Source organism: Oncorhynchus keta, chromosome 24 (assembly GCF_023373465.1).
Source record: "Oncorhynchus keta strain PuntledgeMale-10-30-2019 chromosome 24, Oket_V2, whole genome shotgun sequence".
Lineage (NCBI taxonomy): Eukaryota > Metazoa > Chordata > Actinopteri > Salmoniformes > Salmonidae > Oncorhynchus > Oncorhynchus keta.
Genome location: NC_068444.1, coordinates 30280147 through 30301704, shown reverse-complemented (window position 1 = coordinate 30301704; position 21558 = coordinate 30280147). Strand labels below are relative to the sequence as shown.

The 21558-nt window shown below is 41.3% G+C and overlaps 1 protein-coding gene across 3 annotated transcripts; it reads left to right on the top strand.

The window, feature by feature from the left end:
- Positions 1–3852: 3852 nt before the first annotated feature.
- LOC118402987 (thyrotroph embryonic factor-like) lies at positions 3853–21429 on the top strand. 3 transcript variants are annotated; one of them, XM_035801401.2, is made up of 5 exons: positions 3853–4121; positions 10017–10376; positions 11569–11786; positions 17759–17970; positions 18400–21429. In XM_035801401.2, the coding sequence occupies exons 1-5, from the start codon at positions 4046–4048 to the stop codon at positions 18419–18421; spliced, it is 888 nt and encodes a 295-aa protein (XP_035657294.1). In that variant the 5' UTR covers positions 3853–4045; the 3' UTR covers positions 18422–21429. The 3 variants fall into 3 exon arrangements, with proteins under 3 accessions (XP_035657294.1, XP_035657293.1, XP_035657295.1); XM_035801400.2 differs by having other exon boundaries at positions 3857–4121; positions 11566–11786; XM_035801402.2 differs by lacking the exon at positions 3853–4121 and adding an exon at positions 8492–8914 and having other exon boundaries at positions 11566–11786.
- Positions 21430–21558: the final 129 nt, after the last annotated feature.

Genomic DNA, 21558 nt, shown 5'->3' with positions numbered 1-21558 from the left:
ACCTGATCATTCGAAATGTATCTTTACTTCTCTGCTGTATTTGTTTTATTGGACTCAATAGGCTTCATTCCAGTGGTTCTGTGAGATTCTAATGGCGAACGTGCATAAAGATGGCAGAATTCAGATATTACCTGATTTTTTTTTTTTTTTTTGCATTATCCACTGAGTATGAACCATGTCTCGCGCCATCGTTTACAATGTGCAAATAAATCAGCACAATCTACCCTTTTGGTTTTTAAAATTGCCAGCGTCACGCTAAAATTGGGATCATTTATACTGTGCTTAAAAAAATAAGTAGCGCAATGTAGGCTACAATACCTTAGCAATGTACCTCAGCAAAACGAGGGATTTGTGGTAAGTGCATGGGGGCCGCTATCTTTATGCACCTCTGCTGTTACTGGTAGGCAACGTCAACGCTGAAACCAAAAAACCCTGATGTACTGGCTCTACAATGATCCTAGGATTCTAACCCAGACTCAGATCCCAGCCTAGAAGTATGACCTTGCAAGAGGTCTCCATGGTTATGACTACTCCTATAACGTGGCTGATGTTGACTGAAGTGAAAAGTGTTTTACATGTGCCCAAGATGGGACAGGGTGCCAGCCGAAAGAGATTCGTAAGATCTAGCGTGCCCAATTTGACTGGAGCGTGGAGCGAGATTCCCAAAGGCTGGATGGAGCATCAGGCTTCTCGCCCGCTCATATTTCGCTCCATCAGCGCTCCACTGTCTCCGGGCATGCCCGCCCCTGCATATGCATTTGTTGTCCACTTGTGTGCTGCTAATATACTTCCTTTAGCTGCTGCCGTGTAGTTAGCTAAATATTACATATATTTTAAATAAACTGATAAACACACATGTTATGAATCAAGTTGACTTACAGAGATGAGGACCAAGAGCAAGGGAGGGAGTGCAGTGATATCCACAACTAAAGAACCATTGTGGAATCTGAAAAGACTCTTATACCAAAATTATGATGGTTTACTTGGCTACTATGTGGACATGCTAAAAGAAATGAATGAGGTGGGTAGATAACTGTCATTGTAGCAAAGTATTTATAAACTATATATCAGATATCTTAGACGTTTAGTTCATTTTCGTTCCAGTATCTATACAATAGGCCATAATTGATTTTGGCCCAATAGACCTGGCATATTCCCACGTTCAAGGAGTTTTCGTTTTTTTTGCCTTACCAATAGAAAACAACAAAAAACAACACCGCATCTCTGCACAGCCTGGCAAGAGTGGCCAAAACGGTGTTAAGCATCCCCAGTGGCACTGCAGGTGTGGAGAGGATATTCTCCGCTGCTGACCGGCTCTCCAGGCACCATCGCCCTAATAAGTCATTTTTCGTTTAATTTATATTTAATTCTAAGTCACAGCCTATTTGCGCAATTTTATATACTATAATGATTTAATAAATTAATACAACGAATGTGTTTAAATGCTGCGAGCTTTATGTCCTTACAAGCCTATTGTGTCGCACTCACAAATGCTTCGCAATGTATTTATTTGTAGGCTATAGCCTTGAAATAATTTAAATTAATATAGCCTAAATAACTTCCGTTACTTCTTAGGCTCCCTGTCTTGACCTATTTAGTATTTATGTTCTGTTTAATATGACATGTAGACTATTTGAAATTATGCTCGCTTCTTACAGTACATTCACCTTTTCATGTTTATTCAAAACTTTTCATTCAAATCCACGTGGTTTGGTTTCAATACTTTAAAAAACAATTAGTAGATTTAGATAGTCACAAAATAGATTCCCTGTGAGAATGGAGCGGTTTTTAGCGGAGCAAAAGGAAAGGACATAGAGCACCGGAACGGTGAGCGTGATTTCCAACCGCTCAACTCCGCTCACATACTCTGATGGGTGTGGACCAGTGGCAATTTTAGCATGTAAATCTTGGTGTGGCAAAAAAAAATACAAGTGTGATGCATGCCAGCAAAGCCACAACACAAAAAATACATTAATTGAACTATAAATGGTGACAAACGGTGGCCACAAAGTGTTAGGGCCTACATAAAGCTGTCCCAGCATCTTACTACTGCTACACCTGGCTATCAGCAGCGCCTTGTCTGGCAGCGAAACAGTTAATTCGGCCTCATTTAAGGCCTTAAAAAAACATAGCTGATATGGCTGACTCGCTTAAACAAATGTGGTTTCTACTGACAATTGTGATGTACAAACTATGGCATAAGGGGACGACAAGTGGATCAGTGGCAATCCATTTCGATTAAGACAATGAGGAGCTAGGACTTTTGCAATGTACAGGACAGAATTCAGAACATGGGCAGTTCTTGGTGTTCTCCCTGTACACCAAGTCAGAACTGTAGGATAAATACAGGGGTCATATAAGTAGACAATGAAAGCTCTTACAATATTCTATGATTACATTTCTCGAAAACAGGTTATAGGCTACATGTGCACCACCAACTAAGAACAGTAGGCAAAATTAAGAGGGGTAAGTATACCAAATGATTAGGGTGAGGCACATGGACTAATAACATCTTATGACACAACATACATGTTGTATTACTTTCTTAGTTCTAGTATACTTATCTCCCTGGCATATTACATAATTTATGCAGCAGCATACAATACATTTTTGGATTCATTTGAGCATGGAGGTGGCACGGCGGTCCTTCGTGGGCAAATGTTGTCCTCAGTCTGGCATTCTCTGGATTTATTGTGCTTTCAAAACAACTGGAGGCCGGATTTACAATTTTGACGTGGATGACCGTCCATAACGTATTTTCCCAGTCGGAGCTTGTTTATTCCCGACTTCCCAGTTGTCTTGAACTCACTGAAGTCAAGTTTTCTCCGTTTTGTGTTTTGAGTGAGGCACAAATCATGCTTCATTGACAACATGGCCAATGTTGAATGTTTATCATTTTAAATGAGGAAAATAGCTAGTTAATCACAGATTTGAGACCACACAGCCACTGTCACTGAATCTTTCCAAACCACTCATTGTTGAATTAGCTATTTCCAACTTGTTGTGTAATGTTTATGTCCAATGGCCGATGAGCACCAATCCATTTTATCTATTTCTATTCATTATTTCTCTTCGTATGACAAGGATTAAAAAGGATTTGTGAGTAGATTGTCGACTTGATTTGTGATGATGACTGCTAGCTAAGATTTTGAAAGTAGGATGTTGACATGATCAGTCCAATCACTGCTACTGTACATTTTACGTGATTTAACATCATTTTATCTGTGGCCAATGACCGTGAGCCTTCTTGGACGGGCACTTGTAATGTAACTCTATGGCTGCACCCGAGAATTTTTGATATCTCCCCTTGGGGGTGACGTAGTGTCCCCATGAGTGACCGAACACTGAGCCAATCACAGCGCAACGCTCTGTATTTTCTGCTGGCTTGCCCCACCACAGAAAGCAGAAAACTTGGCTGAAACACCTGCATTTTGGAGCTACCTTACTCAAGAAAACATAAGAGACAACGTTTGTATGTAGCTTGATTAACTCAATATTTTTTTTTTACATTGTTTGCAAACTGATATGTGACATGTATGAATGCAAAACAGGCAAGCCCCCCCACACACACACAAATGCTATACCCCATAATCCTCTGCAAAATCCTATTTTCTGTGCAGAGAGCAAACCGCTAGCCAGTTTAATTTACCGTTTACATACATATTTAGATCGTTATTTTTTTGCCGAGCACGTAGACTTATTTCGTAACAACGTATTTTTGTTTCTTAGGTAATACAGTAAACGCATCCGATTGGCTTTCCCTATTTTGTCGGACAACAGGAGAAACCTATCACGACTCTTTCCGTAAGTTTCTAGCAGTGATTGGCTAGATCATGGGGGAAAATCGCTGAGGGGCGGGATACAAACCTTGTGGTGATAAAAACGAGGTTTACATTTTCCACATGTCCATCAATCTCGTTTTACATGTGGATATTTTTTCTGCTGTTGAACTTGGAAGCGTTGATAAATCTTGTCAATTTCATATATCTGCTCCAGTTTTTAATTGATAGTCAGACCAGGAGATCTTTAAAAACTTTTAGAAAAGATGTCTTCAGACATTCCGGAGATTTTCAAAGCTCTGCTAGAGGACCCCTTCACTGTTCCTACATTTGATTACAACGGTAAGAAGAAGCAAAATAATCCTGATTTCTTTGTGAACATTGTCAATAAATTGCGCTGTGTCTGAATGATAAACGAATGTTTCCCCAGCACTATAGTAAACCATGCGCGTACCAGTGTCCCAACCATAAAACGTATTTGATACATTTGTTGCAAGCATAAACAATGTGCTGTCTGTGAACACTCTTCGACTATAAATACAAAATGTTGGACTAATTTCTCACTGCATGTCCTATATATATTGCGTAACCTCAATAAAACCCTGGTGCCATTTTGACAGCGTCTCGGTTTAGCCTAGGCAATTTGATCACAAGATTGACCTCTGATTTAATCAACATGCCAGCATCATGTGGTGTGGGGGTTGAAGGGAGAAGTAGGATTACGGTTTGTCATCGTTAGAGGGCTCTATTCACTTGTTCTGGATGTGGTTGTGTTCTCTCATTTGTGAGATTGGATTGGATGTGATTTATATAAACAGTCAAAAGCAGATGTTGTCAACAGATTGTAAAACAAGATTAGAGTAGATATGATTTTTCACTTAAATTCATGAGACAATTTAAACATGGACAGTTGCAAAATGCAAGTGGTGTCAGGTACTCCTAAACATACTGATCACACTCAAGATACAAATTACTCACTGCATTCACAACACTTGAACCACTGACATCAACTCCCAATAGCCAAATACCACTGGACAGGACTTGGCACCAAAAACCTAATGATACAACCTGTCCACATAAGAGCTGTCTGGTATGCACTTGGTAAGGAAATGCTGGTAGTCTAATAATATGAACTGTAAACACAGAGCTCACTAATCTTGTGATATCCTCTTCCCAAACCAATTGCTGATAATTAGACACATTCACACAAATGTTTGTAAGGCTGTGGGAGACACTGTTAAGTACACACATTGGTGCCCTTGGCTGTGTAGCGCGATCAAAGCCAAGTGCGTCATAGAGGAACCTACACACAATCTTGCCCAATGTTTGAGCTGCTGCCCTGAGGAAGGAGGTAAAGGGCCCCACTGTTAAGCAATAATATAAGCCAGGAGAGTTTCATTCCATCAGCCATCAGACTGCTGAACAGTGGGACATATGCATGACAGATGCATGCAGACAGATGCATGCCCAATACAAGGTCGGAAAGTAGGTCGCAGAGGCTTTGAATTAGGTGAAAATGTAAATGTGTGACTTGTGTACTAACTTTCCAGTTTTCTGTACTGTATGTGTATTTATATTGTGTCGTTTGTGTATTTGTATACTGACGTCACAAAATTAATTTCCATGTAAATGGACAATAAAGTATATCAGATCGTATCTCTCACACGAGGGGAGGGGGACAAAGTGTAAGGTCATGCTGGCAGCGCCAGTAATTCCCTGGAGTTCCATCCCCTCGTCTTGATGGTGACAGATACACTGTTGTCTCCTGAATACCATATCACCCCTTTGGATGGACTTTTTTTATAAGGCCTTCATAGATGCTAAACAAATTATTCAGAAGCAAACATCCAGAGAGTGAAAAAGGGTGATGGCAAAATGCCAGATGTAAGGAGGACCTGATACAATAGCTTTTATACTGTATAGTAGGCCAATCAATAGCTTTTATACTGTATAGTAGGCCAATCAATAGCTTTTATACTGTATAGTAGGCCAATCAATAGCTTTTACATTTGTGAAGTGTCTTAAAGACAGTAGTGGATGACATCTATATTTTTCCCTCTTACTGTGGTGATGCTAGACTAGCTCTGTATACAGACAGAACAGCACACTCTGTATGTACTCTTGCAGTAATGCCCCCGAAAAAAATCTATTTTACTCCTCAGATTACAATACAAGAATGCTGTCTTTGCCTCTGCTTGATCTGTAGAAAACAAATGTTTGACAACTTGTGTATCATGTCTATCCCTATATCTAAATGTTTTGAGTAAGGGCTTAGTATGTTGTGCATTTGGCTGTTATGGTATATATGCGTATGAAGGCCCATATCTAAGTATACAGTAGCAGTCAAAAGTTTGGACACTTACTCATTCAAGGGTTTTTCTTTCTTTCTACATTGTAGAATAACACATGGAATCATTACATTTTTTACATTTACATTTAAGTCATTTAGCAGACGCTCTTATCCAGAGCGACTTACAAATTGGTTACTACAAATCATGTAGTAACCAAAAAAGTGTTAAACAAATCAAAATATATTTTATATTTGACATTCTTTAAAGTAGCCTCCCTTTGCCTGGATTCTCTCAACCAACTTAATGAGGTAGTCACCTGGAATGCTTTTCCAACAGTCCTGAAGGAGTTTCCACATATGCTGAGCACTTGTTGGCTGCTTTTCCTTCACTCTGCGGTCCAACTCATCCCAAACCATCTCAATTGGGTTGAGGTCGGGTGATTGTGGAGGACAGGTCATCTGATGCAGCACTCAATCACTCACCTTCTTGGTCAAATAGCCCTTACACAGCCTGGAGGTGTGTTTTTGGGTCATTGTCCTGTTGAAAAACAAATGATAGTCCCACTAAGCGCAAACCAGATGGGATGGCGTATCGCTGCAGAATGCTGTGGTAGCCATGCTGGGTGAGTGTGCCTTGAATTCTAAATATTTCACAGCAAAGCACCATCACACCACTACCTCCCTGCTTCACGGTGAGAACCACACATGCGGAGATCATCTTAAATCAAATTGTATTAGTCACATGCGCTGATTACAACAGGTGTAGTAGACCTTACAGTGAAATGCTTACTTACAAGCCCTGAACCAAAAAATGCAGTTTAAAAAATATGAACAAGAAATAAAAGTAACAAATAATTAAAGAGCAGCAGTAAAATAACAATAGTGAGACTATATACAGGGGGTACCGGTACAGAGCCAATGTGTGGGGGGCACTGGTTAGTCGAGGTAATATGTACATGTAAGTGGAGTGAAAGTGATTATGCATAGATAATAAACAGAGGGTAGCAGGAGTGGGGGGGGGGCAGCAATCTGTCTGTTCACCTACTCTGCGTCTCACAAAGACACAGCGGTTGAAACCAAAAATCTCTAATTTGGACTTGTTAGACCAAAGGACAGATTTCCAAAGCTCGTGTTTCTTGGCCCAAGCAAGTTTCTTCTTATTGGTGACCTTTAGTAGTGGTTTCTTTGCAGCAATTCGACAATGTAGGCCTGTTTCAAGCAGTCTTCTCTGAACAACATTTGGGCTGCAATCTGAGGTGCAGTTAATTGCCTATTTTCTGAGGCTGGTAACTCTAATGAACTTATCCTCTGCAGCGAGGTAACTATGGGTCTTCCTTTCCTGTGTCGGTCCTCATGAGAGCAAGTTTCATCATAGCGCTTGATGGTTTTTGCAATTTCACTTGAAGAAACTTTAAAAGTTCTTGAAATGTTCTGTATTGACTGACCTTCATGTCTTAAAGTAATGATGGACTGTCGTTTCTCTTTGCTTATTTGAGCTGTTCTTGTCATTATATGGACTTGGTCTTTTACCAAATAGGGCTATCTTCTTTATGCCAACCCTACCTTGTCACAACACAACTGATTGGCTTCAAAGAAGAAGGAAAGAAATTGCACAAATGAACTTTTAACAAGGCACACCTGTTAATTGAAATGCACTCCAGGTGACTACCTCGTGAAGCTGGTTGAGAGAATGCCAAGAGTGTGCAAAGCTCTCAAGGCAAAGGGTGGCTACTGAAGAATCTCACATTCAAAATATACAGTGGGGCAAGAAAGTATTTAGTCAGCCACCAATTGTGCAAGTTCTCCCACTTAAAAAGATGAGAGAGGCCTGTAATTTTCATCATAGGTACACTTCAAATATGACAGACAAAATGAGGGAAAAACATCCAGAAAATCACAATGTAGGATTTTTAATTAATTTATTTGCAAATTATGGTGTGAGATCTCACCCAAAACTCAGATATAATTTACAAACAAAGCATGTGTTTAGTGAGTCCGCTAGATCAGAGGCAGTAGGGATGACCAGGGATGTTCTGTGTTTAGTGAGTCTGCCAGATCAGAGGCAGTAGGGATGACCAGGGATGTTCTCTTGATGAGTGTGTGAATTAGACATTGTTCTTGTCCTGCTAAGCGTTTCAAAATGTAACGAGTACTTTGGGTTGTCAGGAAAAACATATGGAGTAAAAAATACATTTGACTTTACTACATTCCAAAAGAAAATAAAGTAGTATTTCATTACCATTTTCCACGAGCACGTGAAGCCAGCAGAAAGAAGTCTAACAGAATGGAGATGTCATTGGGGTTGCTCCCCCCTCCCAACAAGTTTTCCTCTCATTTATGCAGGATTACAACAGATATATAATATTTTGTCAACCAATGGTGTCACGCCTTGCCTACGTCGCGCAAAGAATGTTAATATTCATAATGGCAGAGAAGAGCACCTATCGGGGCAGGGCTGTTTTATATTTTCTTCTCTACGAGGTGCGATTTCTCTTGACCAAAAAACGTTTTTTTTTGTTGGATTATTTGGAGAATCGATCAGAATCTGAGAGGTTAACTAATGTCGAGTCGTTTGCTGCAACATAACCTTTAGCCTAATCTCGGTGTCACTATCTCTGAATTAATAGGCTACTTTTTTCACGGACAGGAGATTGGTAGGGTAGTCCAAGCTTCATTGTTGAAGTAGCCTATCTTTAAATTGAGTTGTTGCGTAATTACCGGCAAAAATGTCTGGAGAGGATAACAACCAAGAATGAAACATTCAAGGGGTCACCGGGTGCGTTTCCCGTGGTATTGAAGAAAATCATGTTAATGCCCCAACCGAATTTACTCGAGAGCGACGATGGTAAGTCTTGATGCTTCTGTGTGGGGGTTACACGCACGGTTTGTTATAGGCAACAAACTGAGAAGAGGCCGAATGCGAATACAATTTATGCAAAGTAGTAGCCTAAAATGGATAGGTTTACACAAAATCACATCCTGTCTGTTTGTTTCTATAGTGTTATGATCAACCAAGCATTCAGGTATCCTTTTATCTGAATTTGAACTAAAATTGGGTAGCTGCACTTCAGTTCTACACAGTTGACAGTAAATTCTTCTCTCCCCACTCCTTCAACTCTCCTCCTCCTCACCACTCACTAGGCAGGTTTCCATTTACTCATCTCTATTGACAAAAGCAATGTCGCAAAATGCGACACGTGTACATGGAAATGGCAGATATAGTAGACATTTTCTAAAGATATAACCCCCCCCCCCCTTCCGTTCGATAGGGGTGGATTATTCTTCTGACGAACTTCATTTTTTGCGACAAATGATGATTGAGACAGTGTTTTTCGAATAAACGATGATTGCCGAATCATTATGAAGGTATGCGGGGGCGCTGTTGTCATACCCTTTTCATCCACACGAGTTACATGGAAACGCACCCTAGCCTGCATATTGTATGCGAATTTTATAAATGTCACACAAAATCTATGGACAAGTTAATGGAAACATGGACAGTGATTTTCAGGTCACAAAGTCTGATTTGGATGACCGTTCAAAACGATTTTCGTTTCTTCGAGTTACCAGTGGTCTTGAACGCATTGAAGCAGGAGATTTTTCAGTTCCCAGTTGTTTTGAAAACTGCATATATTAGTAGGCTAGGTCACATATTCGTCTGGCTAGTGTCACGGGCCCCTTTCCACCAAATAGTGATGTAGGCCTAATATTTCATCATATCTCTTCCATTGGTTGAAATATGGTGCTTGCATGATCAGATTTGTGGGTTTGGTTCTCACATGGACCACTTATATGGAATATATCCTGAGTGTAAATGGATTAAACCATTTACTGAATGACCATGTCAAATAAACACATTTTACAATACCTGTCTTCAAGCAACTTGTTTTATCATGCTTGCCATAACCCATAATATTATACAAGGCTCTTCTGTTTTGCTGCCACAGACAATGACAAGGATAAGCTTTTTACGGGGGACATTGTGGACCTTGGAGGAGGGAGCGGGCTGGGTCCGTCGGCCGCCCTGACCCCCGCCATCTGGGATAAGACCATCCCGTACAACGGGGAGACCTTCCACCTGGAGTACATGGACCTGGAGGAGTTCCTCATCGAGAACGGCATCCCCACCATGTCCCTGGACAATGCTCTCAACATGGGAATTGCAGGGAGGAAGACAGAGAAGCCAACCAGCACCACGACAGCCCCCGCTGCCCCAATCTCCCTGCTGCCGGTCCTGGAACTAGACCAGTGTGAGGAGGAGGTGGTCACCGTCACCCTCAACAGTGCTGATATCACAGCCAACACCGGTAGGTTACACCTGTGAAATCATTAGAGCCTTATGCACTAATGGTCTGTTAGTGTTATTACATAGAGAATTACCCTAGTAATTACATGGTATAATACATAAGTAATACAAAGCGTGACTCAAATGTATTTAAGCTCAAAGTAAACCAAGTAAGTTGTTCTTGGTTCTGCCATAGACAGTCAGACATGTCTGAGCACCAAGGGCACACATGGCACATGTACGGAGAAACACATACTGGTTTGTTTGAATGTCATTCAAGGCTGTATGTACTGTTGTGTGTGCTGCTGTAGATGGTGGTAAAAATAGATCCTAGCTATGCTGAGTGGTCAAGACAACCGTGGTGTTTATTACGAGCTGACCAACAGATGTGGGCTGGGCTACATGACGCCATCTTTATTGAATGTAGAAGCCTGGATTTATTTTTAAAATTCTCCAGTTCAGGATATAAACAGGTTAGAGCCAAATGTATGTTTCTACCGAACATAATGTTCCATTTACATTGGTAGCATTTATTTACCCTTAAAACTGATTGTAGCATTTACCCATCAACCTGTTAGGTTCTGAACAAATAGTAATGACTCAAATGGACGACTAGAAAAAGCTCAAGCCAAGTTTATTCATCCCATTGGGTCAAACAGCTAAAAAGACAAGCTATGAAGATACAAGTACATATATTTATAACCTCCTACTAGGCGGGGTCAACTCCTTACACATCTAGACAGCCAATACATGTCTGTTGCTAGGCAGGAACTTCATTGGTTCCTCTTACTGGTGTAGTCATGGCCCTGCCTGATGCTAGAACCTTTGTGGGCGTGGAAGTGTATGTGTGTGAGAGAACTGTAAAGAGGGTTGTTGTGGTGGGCCCCTCTGGACCCCCTTCCAGAGGTTTCTTCTCACTTCTTCTGCTGACTTGACCTCAAGCCAAATTCCTCGCTCCTCTTTAGTACCGCAGCTGGCTTGCCTTATCAGATATTAACTGTTGCTCTTTGCCTCCCTCAGTAACTTTCGATACACATTCCTTATTCACCCTTCATTGACACAGAATATAAACAGTTATCATACATGTAATGAAATCCATATGTTCTTATATAGTGACAGGAATAAGTATATTTCAAGTTAGAACCCAAGAAACCAAAACGGTATACTTGAAACCTTAACCTAATGCTTGGTCACCTGTATCTCCCCCACAGAAGTGGTGACAGACAAGGACAGGCTGACCCCTGAAACCATCGACCCGGAGGAGATTGAGGTGAACGTGAACTTTGATCCGGACCCTACGGACCTGGTCCTGTCCAGCGTTCCTGGAGGAGAGCTGTTCAACCCACGCAAACACAAGTTCTCAGATGAGGAACTCAAACCACAGCCCATGATCAAGAAGGCCAAGAAGGTGTATGTACCTGAGGATTCTAAGGTAAGTCAGAGACATGGAGGTCGGAAACGATGATACGGTTGTGGTAGGTAGGTGTATACATTTTCTTTTCAAATTCCAAGAAGAGAAATAGGATGTTTGTTTTTTTTAAATAGTTATTTAATTGTGGTTTACAGTACCACCAGTTAGTTCATAGAACAGTGATCACCACATTCCTAGTCGATCACCAAACATTTCTGTAGAAAAGCCAATGATGAAGACTTGCTCCTTTTTTTTCTTGCCGCTGTTGGGAGATCTGTGGCTAAATCGAGTGTCACCGTGCCTACAGCTTCCAGCAAAGTTTGATATTAGCCTACATGAGATTTCATAACTTTAAAAAAACAATGACCTGAGAGAGAATGTAAAGAGTTGCTGTTTTTATAAGTGAGTTTACATTTAAGTTTTTAAACAGCACTGTCAACACTGTTTTTATTCAACACTATTACACAACATAAAATGTGCTTCTTCGTACTACCACTCACGCTGCAGCTGCTTTGAATTAGTAGCCAAGTATATTGATAGCTCTGCGTTTTTATTATTAGCAGCTTGCCGTGTCTATTTTAATATAGAGAAATATTTCACTTTCTCTGGTCATAGGAACATGCATGAGGCAGATGCTGATGCGGTGCGACTCGAGTTTCGCCATCAGGTGGAAGACCCTGTCCACTCTCTGGTCAGTCTCACCGGAGGAAAGGAAGGGAGAGAGGGACCAAGAGAGGCGGACCCTCTGCTGCTCTCTCCCTCCCTCCGCTGAGACTAATGCCTTGTTCAAAACAAAAGGAAACTCAGAACTTGGACATCTCCGACTTCAGTCTGTTCAAGACAAATGGGAACTCAGAAAAAACTAGATCCGGCTGGGGGAAAATCTTTTTGAACAGTCATCCAACTCCGAATTCCAAGTTTTTTTTCTCCAGAGTTCCCAGTTGTCTTGAAAGCACCATGATCATCAGATGCAGGTACAAATGATTTCAATTTATGCTCAGCTGTGGCTTGCAAGTGCTTCACAAACTGATCTATTTTGTTATCAAAGCTCAAGTGTTAAAATATACTGAACAAAAATATAAATCAGTCAATTGAAATAAATAAATTAGGGCCTAATCTATGGATTGGACAGGGACACAGCCATGGATGGGTCTGGGATGGCATAGGCCCTGCCACTTGGGAGCCAGGCCCACCCAATCAGAATTGTTTTTTGTTTTTTTAAAGGGCATTATTACAGACCGAAATACTTTCATGAGCTACCCGGGTGGTTGGTCTCAGACGAAGAAGCCGGATGTGGAGGTCCTGGGCTGGCGTGGTTATATGTGGTCTGCGGTTGTGAGGCCAGTTGAACGTACTGCCGAATTCTCTAAAATGACATTGGAGGTGGCTTATGGTAGAGAAATGAACATGAAATTATCGGACTACAGCTCTGGTGGACATTCCTGCTGTCAGCATGCCAATTGCACGCACCCTCAAATTGACATCTGTGGCTTTGTGTGACAAAACTAGACATTTTAGAGTGGCCTTTTATTGTCTGCAGCACAAGGTGCACCTGTGTAATCATGTTGTTTAATCAGCTACTTGATATGCCACACCTGTCATGTGGATGGATTAATTTGGCAAAGGAGAAATGCTCCTAATGAGGATGTAAACAAATTTGTGCACAACATTTTAGGGAAATACGCTTTTTGTCTATTTAACATTTCTGTTATCTTTTATTTCAGCTCATTAAACATTGGACCAACACACTACATGTTGCGTTTTATATTTTTGTTCAGTGTATATAATATGGTCTGAGAAGAACAATATTGCCAGGCATATAGCTAATGTGCTGTGAGAATGTATTCGGCCTACCTACTGCACAAACCTCATTCCTACAGAACTGTTTTTATTAGGTTAATGTAGAAAAATAAATCATGCAACAACAAAAATTATAATCTGAGCAGTTGATCTCTGCTTGCCTTTTGATTATAGCTCAGCCTTCAACACCATAGTACCCTCCAAGCTCATCATTAAGCTTGCGGCCCTGGGTCTGAACCCCGCCCTGTGCAACTGGGTCCTGGACTTCCTGATGGGCTGCCACCCGGTGGAAAGGGTAGGTAACAGCACCTCCACTTCGCTGATCCTCAACACAGGCCCCACAAGGGTGCTTGCTCAGCACCCTCCTGTACTCCCTGTTCACCAATGACTGCGTGGCCATGCATGCCTCCACCTCAATCATCAAGTTTGCAGACGACACAACAGTAGTAGGCCTGATTACCAACAATGACGAGACAGCCTACAGGGAGGTGACGGCCGTGGCGGAGTGGTGCCAGGAAAATAACCTCTACCTCAATGTCAACAAGAATGAAGGAGCTGATCGTGGACTATAAATCAAATTTTATTTGTCACATGCGCCGAATACAACAGGTGTAGGTAGACCTTACAGTGAAATGCTTACTTACAAGCCCTTAATCAACAATGCAGTTGTATTTTTTTTAAGTGTTAAAGTATTTACTAAAATAAACTGAAGTAAAAAATCTATTTAAAAAAGGAAGGAGCAAGAATAAAATAACATTAGCGAGGCTAAATATAGGGGGTACCGGTACAGAGTCAATGTGTGGGGGCACTGGTTAGTTGAGGTAATTCAGGTAATATGTACATGTAGGTAGAGGTAAAGTGACTATGCAAGGATATTAAACAGAGTAGCAGCAGCATAAAAATGGCAGAGGGGTGGGGGGTGGACAATGCAAATAGCCCGGGTAGCCATTTGATTCAGGAGTCTTATGGCTTGGGGGTAGAAGCTGTTAAGAAGCCTTTTGGACCTAGACTTGGCGCTCCGGTACCACTTGCCGTACGGTATCAAGGAGAACAGACTATGACTAGAGCGGCTGAAGTCTTTGCCAATATTTTGGACCTTCTTCTGACACCACCTAATATAGAGGTCCTGGATGGCAGGAAGCCTGGACCCGGTGATGTACTGGGCCGTACACACTACCCTCTGTCGTGCCTTGCCGAGCATTTGCCATACCAGGCGGTGATGCAACCAGTCAGGATGCTCTCGATGGTGCAGCTGTAGAACGTTTTGAGGATCTGAAGACTCATGCCAAGTCTTTTCAGTCTCCTGAGGGGGAATAGGTATTGTCATGCCCTCTTCACAACTGTCTTGGTCTGTTTGGAACCTGATAGTTTGTTGCAGATGTGGACACCAAGGAACTTGAAGCTCTCAATCTGCTCCACTACAGCCCTGTCGATGAGAATGGGGGATGTGCTCGGTCCTCCTTATTCTGTTGTCTACAATCATCTCCTTTGTCTTGCTCACGTTGAGGGAGAGGTTGTTATCCTGGCACCACACTGCCAGGTCTCTGACCTCCCTATAGGCTGTCTCATCGTTGCCGGTGATCGGTCTACCACTGTTGTGTTGTCGGCAAACTTAATGATGGTGTTGGAGACTGCATGGACAAGCACGACATGAGTGAACACGGAGTACAGTAGGGGACTGAGCATGCACCCCTGAGGTGCCCCCGTGTTGAGGATTAGCGTGGAGGATGTGTTGTTACCTACCTTACCACCTGGGGGTGGCCTGTCAGGAAGTCCAGGATCCAGTTGCAGAGGGAGGTGTTTAGTCCCAGGGTCCTTAGCTTAGTGATGAGCTTTGAGGGCACTATGGTGTTGAAAGCTGAGCTGTAGTCAGTGAATAGCATTCTCACGTATGTGTTATTTTTGTTCAGGTTTCTTGGACAATGGTGTTGTGAGCCATGACAAGCCTTTCAAAGCGGGATTTATTATAAGCGTCCGGATTAGTGCCCCGCACCTTGAAGCGGCAGCTCTACCCATTAGCACAGTGCGGATGTTGCCTGTAATCCATGGCTTTTGGTTGGGGCACGTACGGTCACTGTGGGGATGATGCCATCGATGCGCTTATTGATAAAGCCAGTGACTGATGTTTTCATCAATGCCATCGGAACAATCCCGGAACATAGTCCAGTCTGTGCTAGCTTAGCATCTGTGTCATCTGACCACTACCTTATTGAGCGAGTCACTGGTACTTCCTGCTTTGGTTTTTGCATGTAAGCAGGAGTCAGGAGAATAGAGTTACGGTCAGATTTGCCAAATGGAGGGAGTGGGAGAGCTTTGTACGTGTCTCTGTGGGTGGAGTAAAGGTGGTCCAGAGTTCTTTTTCCCTCAGGTTGAACATTTAACATGCTGGTAGAAATTAGGTAAAACAGATTTAAGTTTCCCTGCGTTAAAATCCCAGTCCACTCGGAGCGCCGCCTCTGGATGAGCATTTTCCTGTTTGCTTATGGCCTTATACAGCTTGTTGAGTGCCGTCTTAGTGCCAGCTTCGGTTTGTGGTGGTAAATAGACACCTATGAAAAATAGAGATAAACTCTCTTGGTAAATAGTGTGGTCTTCAGCTTATGAGATGCACTACCTCAGGCGAGCAAAACCTTGAGAGTGGAGTTAGGTGGTGAGGTGCTGACTACTAAAACCTCTGTTAGCTACTTGGAATGTATCCTTGATGGAAGCTTGGGAGGTGTGAGCATGGCCAATAAGGTGCTAGGGAAGGTTAATGCCAGGACTAAGTTTTTGGCTAGAAAGTCCAAGCTGCTTGATAAGGACTCCATGAAAGTGCTAGCTACTGCCATCAATCAATGCCATTTTTGACTATGCTAGTACTTCCTGGTTTGGGGGCTTATCCAAACTTATGAAGGGGAAGCTCCAGATAGCCCAGAGTAAGCTGATTAGGGTAGTAATGAAGGTGAGTCCATGTATTCACATAGGCAGGAGCTGCTTTCAGCAACGAAACTGGCTGCCTGTTGAGGCTAGGGTGTCCCAGATTAGACTAGGTTTGGTTTACAGGAGTATTTATAGTCCTGCGCCCAGATATCTAAGTGATTTACTTTCCTCGTGTTAGGGATGCACACAATCACAGCACCAGATCAGGTGTTGCTGATGTGTGCTTATACAGGTTCAGGAGTAATGCTGGGAAAGGTACTTTCTTGTATACTGGAGCCTCAGAATGGAATGAGTTGCCTCTGCCTATAAAAACAACGTTCTCTCTGGACAGCTTTAAACATAAAGTAAAAATATGTTTGATGTCTTCTGTGCCCATATGAATAACCCCTATGATGTAACTGGAACGATGAGAGAGATGTTCTTCTTCTCTGTTTTTGTTTTATTATTTCACTGCCGTACTGTGTTGGATCTTGTCTATCCATCTTTTCTCAAGAGGACCACAATGGAAATAAGTCCTAGACTTTGTGTTATCCTCAATGATTTTATTAATGTGCGCATGTATGGCTTTTAAGTTTTGTGTGTGCTTGTATTTTTAAATGGTCAAATTAATAAACCAAACTAAAATCAGACTGTTAAATAGCTGTCACTAGCTGGCTACCACCCGACTACTCAACTCTGCACCTTCGAGGCTGCTGCCCTATATACATGGAATGACTGGCCATGTTGATAATGGAACAGTCGTCACTTTCATGTTTATATACTTCTTTACTCATTTCATCTGTAAATACTGTATTCTATTCTACTGTATTTTAGTCAATGCCACTCCAACATTGCTCATCTTAATATTTATATATTTCTTAATGCCATTGTTTTACTTTTAGATGTGTGTATTGTTGTGAATTGTTAGATACTACTGCAGTGTTGGCGCTAGGAACAAGCATTTTGCTACACCCGCAATAACATCTACTAAATATGTGTATGTGAACAATAAAATTTGATTTGACTGCGAAAGTGATCATGACTCAAATGTTGGTGATCACTGTCATAGAGCATTGTCATTCTGAAGGTCTTTTTAAATGACCTAGCGCCAGTGAGGGGAAAACTAGCTTTTGCTTTTTAACAAAGCTTTCAATAACTTAGCAGCGACATTGGACGCTTTCAATAACACAGCAGTGACATTGAATTGAAAGCGACCTTAATGCTCTCATCATTAAGGTCGCTTTCAATAACAACCTTGTTCTCTCTCTTCTCTTTCCCCCTCTCCTCCTCACAAGGATGAGAAGTACTGGCAGAGGAGGAAGAAGAACAACGTGGCGGCAAAGCGTTCCCGGGACGCGCGCCGACTCAAGGAGAACCAGATCACGGTGCGGGCGGCGTTCCTGGAGCGTGAGAACACGGCGCTACGACAGGAAGTGGGCGAGCTACGGAATGACTTTGCCAGCAGCAAGAATGTTGTGGCCCGCTACGTGGCCAAATTCGGAGAGCTGTAAGGGACCAAACACAGACAACTGCCGGCCGTTGCACACAGATTGCATCAGCTATTCACTTCATTTTGGTCAGGGCACTAAGTAGCAACATCCTTTGTTTGTGGTCATAAATCAATTGTGAATATCCACTGTTGCACTGCTCACATTAGCTGCATACGAAACAATGAGAGACAGTGATACGCAGTAAATATGAGCTCCTCAGTGAGACAGATGAGGAAAAGGAAACGATGACATCACGTTGAGGTAGAGAAAGGCAGGCATATTATTGCAATGAATACACTACAAAATGTTCAAATACAAACTAACCAGTGAGACATGACCTTATGTGTTTTGCTCCTTTATAACACAGTACTCCCTGTATAACACAAGTTTGATGGGTAGAATTGATGAATGTGGTAAATAATCTACTTTTTCTCTTCTCTTTCAAGTGCATTGCTGGAAGACCAGTAGACTATTATTGATTTATTTGTGGCGTGGGTGAAGTAATTGAATCAAATACAATGGATAGATGGATCAGAAGATGGAGTGTGGAAGAGAGTGAATGATGTTGCCGTGTAGATACTGTGGAATTGTATTAGTGACCGCTGCTTATTGTTTTTATTTGACTTTTGATTTTTTTTTTTTAATTTAGGGGGTAGATCAGCTTTAATATTGCAGATAGATCGTATCTTCCATCAATGTAATTGTATGCATAATTTCTAATCCCCCCCCCCATATATTTGTTTTGTAAATATATATTTTCCTTTTTATTTTCCCCTAACCCTACCACCCCTCCCCTAATTTGAGTAAACTAATGGACAACAACACTTTGGCCTTTTACGGACACAATGTATTTTACAATAGTTGTTTTTAGTCCCATCCTTCAGCTCCCCTCAACCCATCTCTGAAGACCATCCAGTTTTAATTTGATTTTACCATATTTTTAACTGTGCTGTTTCACAAACGTTCTGAACCTATATACATTTTACGGACACAGTATATTTGACATTAGTTATCTTGTTTTTAGTCCCACCCTCCACTCAACTCCTTTCATCTATCTCTGAACACCATCCAGTTTCGATTTCTATTTGCCATATATTCTTCTGTGCTGTGATGTTTCTGAACCTTTCTATTCTTCATAGTTTCTACAGATTGTAAATTAAAGTGACTTTTCTTTTTGCTAAAATTGTTATCTTATTGATGGATTGATTGACTTTCCAAATCACCCAGCAGTGCTATTTGCAGAGTTAGATCCAAGTAAATGTTGCTGTTCTTCAGCCATTTATTTAACTTGGTTTTAACTTGTGGGACTGCTTCTTTCAATACAGTACAATGAATGTGTATTCTGATCATGTTTTGTACAACATTTGCTGGTAAAGAGATTGGGATTGGGGGGATAAGGGTGGATGACATTTTAGTAAACTGAAAAGGGCTTTTATTTTGGGGGGATTTTAGTCTAAACTAGCATGGATTGTCCATAAGCAGTTCTGGTTTTCATAACTTTGCTTCCACGTCTCCCGTTAAAGTCTAAGGTTAATTAAAATACAAAAATATAATACAATAACTAAAATGAATCCGGGGACTAATACGGCTTGGTAGTGGTTTTAAGACCATGTTAGTAAGACCTTCAATGCAAGTCTTTTCCTGTACATGTTAACACTTGCTTCAAACTGTACATAATGCTTGGTAATATTTCAGTCTCTCTGTCTTGTATATTGTCCCATGGTCTTGGATCATTGTTATTTCCAGGAAACTTCTTTCTTCAGCTTCTGTGTTTTGTGTTATAAAGAAATGCTTAAAGTTAGCTTTATTTTCTGGACACTTTTTCCTAATATTCAAATAACTCCATACAAAAACCTGTTGACTTATCTATGACATTACTGTGCAATTTACACATTTTCTGCAATTGTGTTCTCAACCAAATGTAAAACTCCAACCTTTCTCCTGTTTACTACTATGGAAAGTGGTTTATCCAACTTCTCTGGGACCTTGATCATACATGGACAGTTGCCACACAATGTAAAAAGGTGATCGATTCTGTGCTGTCTACAATACATTGTAGTTACCTCATGAAACTGGAAAACAGACATCAGAACTTATGGGGAAGTTTGTATGTTGCAGTTTTTTAATTCCTTTTGTCAAAAGCAGGATTTTTTAAAACTCAATGTGGCTTGATCTGGGCCTGTTTCAACAAGGACCTTCAAATGTCTTCAGCTGACTCAGTGCAGTGCCCAGTCAGGGCAATACCATATCATACACTGAAATTCAAGCCTCCTTTCAGGGTTTCTGTCTCCTTAGTTTTTCCCCCTTTGGTCCATCATGTTTCCTTGTTATCAAGCCTGGTTGTCACTTTCCTAATTCCTGCTGATGTAACTGGAGGAAAATAAGCGATTGCAGTGCTTTCAGCTCATTTTGGAATTTATCTGAAGAATTACCTTGAAGGTAGTCTGGATGTGTTTTACTTTATTTTTTATTGACATTTTAAAATTGGTTTTGTGCGTTGTGGTGAGAACCTTGTTCAAATTGACAGCTTCATTTATTGGTTGTTTGCAAAATCTGGAGACAAGACCTTTGTGTGGCAGTGATTGTAATTATTCCTGTCCTTTGACTATAACTCAATAGATCAAACATGTTGGGAAATAGATGATTGAGAACCGACAAATCAAGAATTTGATTCAGATAAGCTATGTACATCTTGATTAAACCAACCAGTGAACGATGTCAGGAAGGTAAACCGACTGGATTGGGTTCCCCCTAAACACTAGCACAATTACTTTCTTACGCTACAACCAAGAAAATGTTAACATCTGTTATTCAACTGGTGCAGGGGAAATTCTTAACTGTTTGAGAATTGTCTAGATTTAGTTGATATATTGTTGCATGTGGCTACTGTATGTCCTGTATATATAAATAAAGCGTTGTTGAAAACGGTGAAGGTGTTTTGGGGCTGAAGTACCTGCCTGTGTAAATATTAGACAGGACAGTTTAAACCATCCAGAGAAAGGAACACACCAGTAGCGTTAGGACAAAGCTTTCTCAACTTAGCCATGGGATAAACTGGACTCTTTTTTTGAAGGGGGGCCATGCCAGGGGTGTAATCATCAGTCCACAACCTTTTGCAATAGCAATGGTTTACTCAAACAGAAAACCTTTCGCACCAAAAATGAGTATTGGACAAATTCAGGTAGGTCCCTCAGTTTCGTTTGGTTTGTTGTGAATACACCCCTGGTGTTGCATAAGCCACTCTAAGAAACTGAAAAGATGCCATCTGGTGGGGGAGGTATGGGGGAAGAAATTAAAAGAGGACGTAGCTAAGACCAACAATGGATGTGTGTTAGGGGCTGCAAACATTTGTGCATCCACAACTCTTATCTAATTTCAATGTAGAGGTGTTGATTAGATTGGCAAGTGGGGATAGAACACTGAATCACACCTCAAATCAGGAGAGTGCGCTTAAATCCACTGAGTCAGGTGATGAGTTGTTAGTCAACCCTTCCTACTGGACATTTCCCAGTTCTAGTTCATGATATCAAATTAGAATTTTAATGTCTAACGCTCAATTCAGAAGTGTGAACACTAGATCATTACTCCTAACTAAAGGGAAATGC

Bases quoted from the DNA above. Each gene is read 5' to 3' on its own strand.
- LOC118402987 (XM_035801400.2), top strand. From the start codon at position 4,046: ATGTCTTCAGACATTCCGGAGATTTTCAAAGCTCTGCTAGAGGACCCC. The intron at 10,377-11,565 runs GTAGGTTACACC...TCTCCCCCACAG, and splicing joins TGATATCACAGCCAACACCG to AAGTGGTGACAGACAAGGAC. The intron at 17,971-18,399 runs GTAAGGGACCAA...TTCTCTTTCAAG, and splicing joins GTGGCCAAATTCGGAGAGCT to TGCATTGCTGGAAGACCAGT.